Source organism: Physella acuta, unplaced genomic scaffold (genome assembly GCF_028476545.2).
Source record: "Physella acuta isolate Inbredline_101_S28 unplaced genomic scaffold, ASM2847654v3 ptg000186l, whole genome shotgun sequence".
NCBI classification, from domain to species: Eukaryota; Metazoa; Mollusca; class Gastropoda; family Physidae; genus Physella; species Physella acuta.
The window spans coordinates 1287937-1296217 of NW_026731705.1; the positions used below are offsets into that span (position 1 = coordinate 1287937).

Sequence of the window (8281 nt, forward strand, 5' to 3'; positions counted from 1 at the left end):
TAACAAAGAGAACAATGTAGACATTTTAATGGTTAATTCATGTGAAAAATTTCATGTGACAATTACTTACAGAATCTTAGGGATTTAAATTGTGGAAAACGCGTAAAAATAAGAAATTGAAAAACGGTGAAGACTAGGAAATGGAACTGTTATGAAAATATTACAGAAAACGATAAAAATAGCTTGTAGTCTGTGGACCTTAAAAGCTGCATTACATTTAACAGGTTTTTATTTGCCTGACGTACAATGTTTATGTTAAAACGTTAATTCAGTTATAAAGACCCATAACTACACTGTATTAGAAAAACTTTAATTCAGTTATAAAGACCCATAACTACACTGTATTAGAAAAACTTTACAAATGTAGAAAACCATTATAGCCGGGTAGTTTGTGTGATGAGGATTTAAAGAGATTAAGTTCGTATGGCTAAGTCTACTGATTAATGATTACTATTGAGATCTATGAATCTCCCCCCTCGAAATTAGAAAAATTATGGGCTATATATAAATAATATATATATAATATATATATATATATATATATATATATATATATATATATATATATATATATTTATTTATTTATTTATTCATTTATATATATATATATATATATATATATATATATATATATATATATATATATATATATATATATATATATATATAATTTACTTATTTATATAATACGAGCCGACCCGCTGCGTATCATACGCCGCTATTTAGTTAATTATTTTCTACTTTTCATTCATTCATAATTTGTGAATTCGACAGTACCAATATAGCCACTGAAAATATTTGCTTTAAAACAAACCCCCCCCCCCAAACCCCTACCCTACACCCCACCCCCCCCCCCCCCCCCCCCCCCGTGTGAATGCAGCCTTCTCTTAGTTACCTCCTGTAAGTTTAAAATCGTTTCAAACTAAATTATCTGCCCCTAATAGCCGTCAACAAACCCAGCTCTACGATTTGTAAACATTCAGAGTGAATACCGCTCACCAGATCATGTGGGGGTGGGGTGGGGGTGGTAGTGATGATAGAGAGGAAGAGAGGGGACTGCAAGGAGGCGCTTGCAGCTTGTTTTCTAACTGATCCCAGAAGAGAATTATATATATAGACGAGCCGGCCCGCGGCATAACATACGCCGCTATTTAGATCTAGTTGTTTCTAATTTTCAGTAATTCATAATTTGTGAATTCGACAGTACCAACGCTGACACTGAAAATATTTCTTTAAAACACTATACGTAGCTCGTAAAGGACCGTAACCCCCCCCTTCCTTCCCCCCCCTTCCCCCCCCCCTACGTTTAAAATCGTTGGCTCTGCTTGTAAACATTTAGAGTGAACACAGCTCACTAAAACCATGTAGGGGTGGGGAGGTAGGGAGCGCGTTTACAGCTTGTTTTCTAGCGGCTCCCAGAAGAGAATTATATATATAGATACTTAGTGTCAGCCCACCTCCCCCTTTTAAAAATCTAATTAATCATTTTTCTTCTATACATTTTGCAAAGCTTTAGTCTTGGTGTCAGCCCCCACTTGGTGTCACACGGTGTGATAATAATTACATAACTGACTTTGTGTTATAATAATTAGATAACTGACTTTGTGTGACGTTAAACAAAAAAAAATTACATGGAAACTATTTTAAATTATATAAAGGTACATTATTCATGTTTCTTAAAGATATATTCTATTTTAATTGTTATTTCCCTTTGACCGCTAACAACATTGTTTTATCCCACCTACGCGTTGGTTCAAGCTTTTGTCCGTTTACAACAGACACGACATAAAAAAAATTGTTTTTGTTTCATATGTTCAATGGTTTTTCATATGTCAATATGTTGATATAATTTTCTTTATAGACCAAAATAGCAGAAAGACTTTTCTAGAAGTTCAGGTTGCTATTGATGTGAAAATTAATTCATATTCAATTCACTAATACATTTTATAGGTCCAAACGTTAACGTCAATAATGAGAGTAAAAAGAAGTTCCCCTTCAAACGTGACGGTCTACGGGGAAAGTGAAGTTGAGTTCATTCGTTTGTGTTACCACGGCTTATGAAGAGATAGTGTGGTCAGTACAATAACCAGCCGCATTTACTTTTCCTAACGTGAGTCAGGTACCCATCAGAGCAATGTGGACTCAGGGACGTTCTACAGACCATGTTCGAACTCGAGACTTACGGGTTAGCAGTCCAGCTCACTACCGCTAGGCCACTCCGTCACTTTAATTTTCAGAGTCGCTAGCGTCAATATTGAGAGTCGCTAGATCATAACTTTAGCGTGAATATTGAGAGTTGCTAGATCCAAACTTTAGCGTCAATATTGAGAGTCGCTAGATCCAAACTTTAGCGTCAATATTGAGAGTCGCTAGATCCAAACTTTAGCGTCAATATTGAGAGTCGCTAGATCCAAACGTTAGCGTCAATATTGAGAGTCGCTAGATCAAAACTTTAGCGTCAAAATTGAGAGTCGCTAGATCAAAACTTTAGCATAAATATTGAGAGTCGCTAGATCCAAACGTTAGCGTCAATATTGAGAGTCGCTAGATCCAAACTTTAGCGTCAATATTGAGAGTCGCTAGATCCAAACTTTAGCGACAATATTGAGAGTCGCTAGATCCAAACTTTAGCGTCAATATTGAGAGTCGCTAGATCCCAACTTTAGCGTCAATATTGAGAGTCGCTAGATCCAAACTTTAGCGTCAATATTGAGAGTCGCTAGATCCAAACGTTAGCGTGAATATTGAGAGTCGCTAGATCCAAACTTTAGCGTCAATATTGAGTCGCTAGATCCAAACTTTAGCGACAATATTGAGAGTCGCTAGATCCAAACTTTAGCGTCAATATTGAGAGTCGCTAGATCCCAACTTTAGCGTCAATATTGAGAATCGCTAGATTCCAACTTTAGCGTCAATATTGAGAGTCGCTAGATCCCAACTTTAGCGTCAATATTGAGAGTCGCTAGATCCCAACTTTAGCGTCAATATTGAGAGTCGCTAGATCCCAACTTTAGCGTCAATATTGAGAGTCGCTAGATCCAAACTTTAGCGTGAATATTGAGAGTCGCTAGATCCAAACTTTAGCGTCAATATTGAGAGTCGCTAGATCCAAACTTTAGCGACAATATTGAGAGTCGCTAGATCCAAACTTTAGCGTCAATATTGAGAGTCGCTAGATCCAAACTTTAGCGTCAATATTGAGAGTCGCTAGATCCAAACGTTAGCGTGAATATTGAGAGTCGCTAGATCCAAACTTTAGCGTCAATATTGAGTCGCTAGATCCAAACTTTAGCGACAATATTGAGAGTCGCTAGATCCAAACTTTAGCGTCAATATTGAGAGTCGCTAGATCCAAACTTTAGCGTCAATATTGAGAGTCGCTAGATCCTAACTTTAGCGTCACTATTGAGAGCCGCTAGATCCCAACTTTAGCGTCAATATTGAGTCGCTAGATCTAAACTTTAGCGTCAATATTGAGAGTCGCTAGATCCCAACTTTAGCGACAATATTGAGAGTCGCTAGATCCAAACTTTAGCGTCAATATTGTGAGTCGCTAGATCTAAACTTTAGCGTCAATATTGAGAGTCGCTAGATCCCAACTTTAACGTCAATATTGTGAGTCGCTAGATCCAAACTTTAGCGACAATATTGAGTCGCTAAATCCAAACTTTAGCGACAATATTGAGAGTCGCTAGATCCAAACTTTAGCGACAATATTGAGAGTCGCTAGTTCCAAACTTTAGCGTTAATATTGTCGCTAGATCCAAACTTTAGCGACAATATTGAGAGTCGCTAGATCCAAACTTTAGCGTCAATATTGAGAGTCGCTAGATCCCAACTTTAGCGACAATATTGAGAGTCGCTAGTTCCAAACTTTAGCGTGAATATTGAGAGTCGCTAGATTCAAACTTTAGCGTGAATATTGAGAGTCGCTAGATCTTAACTTTAGCGTCAATATTGAGAGCCGCTAGATCCAAACTTTAGCGTGAATATTGAGAGTCGCTAGATCCCAACTTTAGCGTCAATATTGAGAGTCGCTAGATCTTAACTTTAGCGTCAATATTGAGTCGCTAGATCCTAACTTTAGCGTCAATATTGAGAGTCGCTAGATCCAACCTTTAACGTCAATATTGAGAGTCGCTAGATCCCAACTTTAGCGTCTATATTGAGTCGCTAGATCCAAACTTTAGCGTCAATACTGAGTCGCTAGATTCAAACTTTAGCGACAATATTGAGAGACGCTAGATCGAAAATTCAAACAAACAAAAATGAGAAAGAAAACTAGTTGATTGAAAACTGTTTATTTACGTTAATATTTTATTTTTACAAGAAAATTGTGACAATTTTTTCTCCACTCCCAATCAAACAATCAACGACTTTTTCTCTGATAAAAATAACGAGATAATTAATTAAAAGTTTAATAAAGCTCTACAATAATGTCAAGAAATATTTTAAGAGCAGACATCCAACAGGCGCCATGTTTGTTTACATTCTATACAAGAGCAGACAACTACAAGTATCTGTCCAGCCACAGCCCACTATAATTTAATCCACCAGAGTTAACTCCACTGTGGGGATGTTCAGACCACCTGCCACCCCCCACTCTGTAGACCAGAGCCCCACTGCTACCTGGACAGGTGGACGTTGTGTACCTGTACCTGGTCCACTTACCCCTCACCACCTGCCTGTCCACCCAGTGACCTACAGAGACCTGCTTAGAACAGCCATGAGGATGTGACACTATAATGGTCAGCTTGTCCACCTCTCTACGACTCTCGTATTTGTCCTGTACTTTCTCACATAGACCATCAAACCGCCTATCCATCTCCTCCAGTTTACCACCTACATCTACGTCATGTGTCACACAACACAACCAACACCTGTCTCTCTCAGTGTCTGACACATCCACCTTCCACCCATAAATGTTGACCACTGGACTTTTATCATCATCAAACCACAACCTACAGCTGGACTGTCTCGCCTCACTCTCATCAAAAACCACATGTCTGGCTGTCAACACAATAGCCCTCCACCACACTTTGCTGGGTGTGTCCGAGTGGTCACATTCAGGACATGGACAAGTTCTGCCATCCTCTCCCTCTGTGCACTTGTGCACATGCCCCAACCTCCCAGTCCCTGTCCTCAGTGAGTTCTGTCCCCTGGTGTTGTAGCAAGGATATGGATCTTTAGTGCCTGGTACAAACTCTGGTCTGTCTGGACTGGTCAACTTAACGGCTATCCTGATAGTTAGGTCAGCCAGGGCTTTTGTTAGGTCATACACATCGTTGTCATGGTAACCAGAAGGAAAATGTTCAACACTTAACTGATTTACAGGTACAAAGTTTTTATGGCCAGGATTTTTCTCACAGTTTGCCAGGTGTGTGTGTAGATCTACCTCACCTTGACCTTCAAGACATTCTTGTACTTCATGTGTACCTGTACAGGTAAACAAAACAATTTTATTACTGTAAACATTTCATTAGCTGTTAAACTTTGACAAATATAAAACATGAAAACTATCTACAACCTCCAACCGTCACAACCATCTCAACCATCACCATCATGCAATTAAAGCAACACAAGGACTTCATCAGTGCAGAAACTTTCACTAGCCTCATTAATAACATTTTGTATTTGATGCATGCATTTTATATATAAAGTCAAACAAATGGACATTACCTGTAAAACATTTTGATAAGTCTTTTCCACTGGCCATACTGTTGTGGTCATCTAGACTATCCTCTCCACTGGCCATACTGTTGTGGTCATCTAGACTATCCTCTCCACTGGCCATATTGTTGTGGTCATTTAGACCTCTTGTAGTTGTTGATTTGTTACCCATCTGTAAAGAAATGATGGTGATCAGATTAAATGGCTTATGGTTTGTTATGGTTTTTAAGATTCAAAACTACACAATTTAATGAAAATATAATTTTTAGAGACAGAAACCCTAACTGAAAATCTTAATCAATAAAATAGCAATTTATTTCACTAAAATAAATAAAGACAGCCATTGGCAATTCAAGAGAAACTCAATCCTACATGCTGGTCAGATTTAGAAGATAATAGTTAAATAGCCACTGGTCAATGATGTGGAAAACAGAATACAGCATGAGGGTCATCTTTAGAAGATTATGGTTAAATACATTCTTAGACCAACATGCAAGATATAATGGAACTGACCTTTGAACTCCCCACTTGACTTTAACACCAGACAGCACACACCACTATGGAAGATCCTTCAGGCTCTGGAGAGAGAAATAAAATTATAGTGGAACTGTCATTAGCATAGAACTACAGAATGACAACATTTATGATGGAACTGTCATTAGCATAGAACTACAGAATGACAACATTTATGATGGAACTGTCATTAGCATAGAACTACAGAATGACAACATTTATGATGGAACTGTCATTAGCATAGAACTACAGAATGACAACATTTATGATGGAACTGTCATTAGCATAGAACTACAGAATGACAACATTTATGATGGAACTGTCATTAGCATAGAACTACAGAATGACAACATTTATGATGCAACTGTCATTAGCATAGAACTACAGAATGACAACATTTATGATGGAACTGTCATTAGCATAGAACTACAGAATGACAACATTTATGATGGAACTGTCATTAGCATAGAACTACAGAATGACAACATTTATGATAGAACTGTCATTAGCATAGAACTACAGAATGACAACATTTATGATGGAACTGTCATTAGCATAGAACTACAGAATGACAACATTTATGATGGAACTGTCATTAGCATAGAACTACAGAATGACAACATTTATGATGGAACTGTCATTAGCATAGAACTACAAAATGACAACATTTATGGTGGAACTGACATTAGCATATAACTACAGAATGACATTTATGACGGAACTGTCATTAGCATAGAACTACAGAATGACAACATTTATGATGAATTATAAACAATTTAAGAAGAACACAACATGTTTCTTATAATTGTGATGTAACCTGAAGATGTCAAATGTTTGCAACACAGGGGAGAAATGTTTGTATCTAGATAATAGTTTTTAGTTGCCTAGCAATTTTAAATTACACTAATGCCTAATTAGGCTGTTACTAGTTATAGAACAGGGCCCACTATTTTTAAAGACCTGAAATAAAAACACATTAATATAAATTTTATAAGCTGATAGTGTAAAAGTTACAGTAATAGTTTTTACAACTTTTTTTTTTTACAACACAATAAATATATAGTCTAGATTTAGATCATAGATCTAGAGAATCTAGATTTAGTCTAGTACTGTAGGTTTTTTTTTTGTTAGCTTAATTTCTGGCATTTTTGTTTTATTTAAGGCTAGTGTCACTAGTGTAGTAAAAGTTTAAACTGCTACAAATTTAAAGCTAGAAATCAAATCTAGATACTAGATTCTAGATCTAGGACACTAGATCTCTAGATCTAGATATAGATACTAGGAGATTCGTCCTAATTCTAGAGTTACGAGTATATTCGCAAAAGCTGAATGAAATCTTTATCATAATTTAAACAAACGAAGTGACTACGCGTCTCGCAAAGCGTGACCCCTAAAGAATAGACTACGCGTCTCGCAGGTTTGATGTGCCATCTTGTAATTGAAAATGCTTACTTTTTACTCCATCATCACATCCGCTGTGGTTGAGTCAACAGTGTGCCGGGGTTAGTTAGTCTATTTTTTTTTCATATTGAAAATATGACGTAGACTATGATTCTTTTTTTTTAATAAAATTCCAACCATCGTCACTGGCGTGATTGCTTGCCTTACGTTTACTATCCCGTGAGTGGAAAATCCCACCACGGCCTACGGTCGCGAGGTCACTGAGTTCAGCAGGCCTAAAGCATACGTCATAGACGTTCACACAAGATCATCTGTCTTCACTTCTCTCTTCCTCCCACCCCCACCCCCCCTCTCCCCTCAAGCAAATTGATTTTTTTTTAAGTTCACTTAGGATAAATAATATAGATTTAGATCTACTATCACGCATGCTAGATACTGGATAGCTAGGCCTAAAGGTTAAAGGACAGTTTGATTAAACTAAGTTGCTGCTAGATCTAGGACTATCATCTGACCCCACAAACTTTCCACTACACTGTACTGTTTTTTTACAAGTACTAGACTCTTAGGTGTTGAAATAATATAAATACATTTAAACTCGATCTAGATCTATGTCAACATTAAATTGTTACCACGAAAAAAAAATCGTTTTTTTTTAGATCGCGTGCCACCTAGGGTAAAGATTAAGCGTAACGCGGAG

General features: G+C 37.3%; 1 protein-coding gene across 1 annotated transcript; it reads right to left on the reverse strand.

Annotated features, from left to right (window-relative positions):
* Positions 1–4510: 4510 nt before the first annotated feature.
* On the reverse strand, positions 4511–6488 carry LOC131936760 (uncharacterized). The gene is made up of 3 exons (XM_059293826.1): positions 6184–6488; positions 5680–5842; positions 4511–5436 (listed from the first exon to the last, which is right to left on the reverse strand). Exons 2-3 carry the CDS (start codon positions 5840–5842, stop codon positions 4511–4513), a joined length of 1089 nt encoding a protein of 362 aa, XP_059149809.1. The 5' UTR covers positions 6184–6488.
* Positions 6489–8281: the final 1793 nt, after the last annotated feature.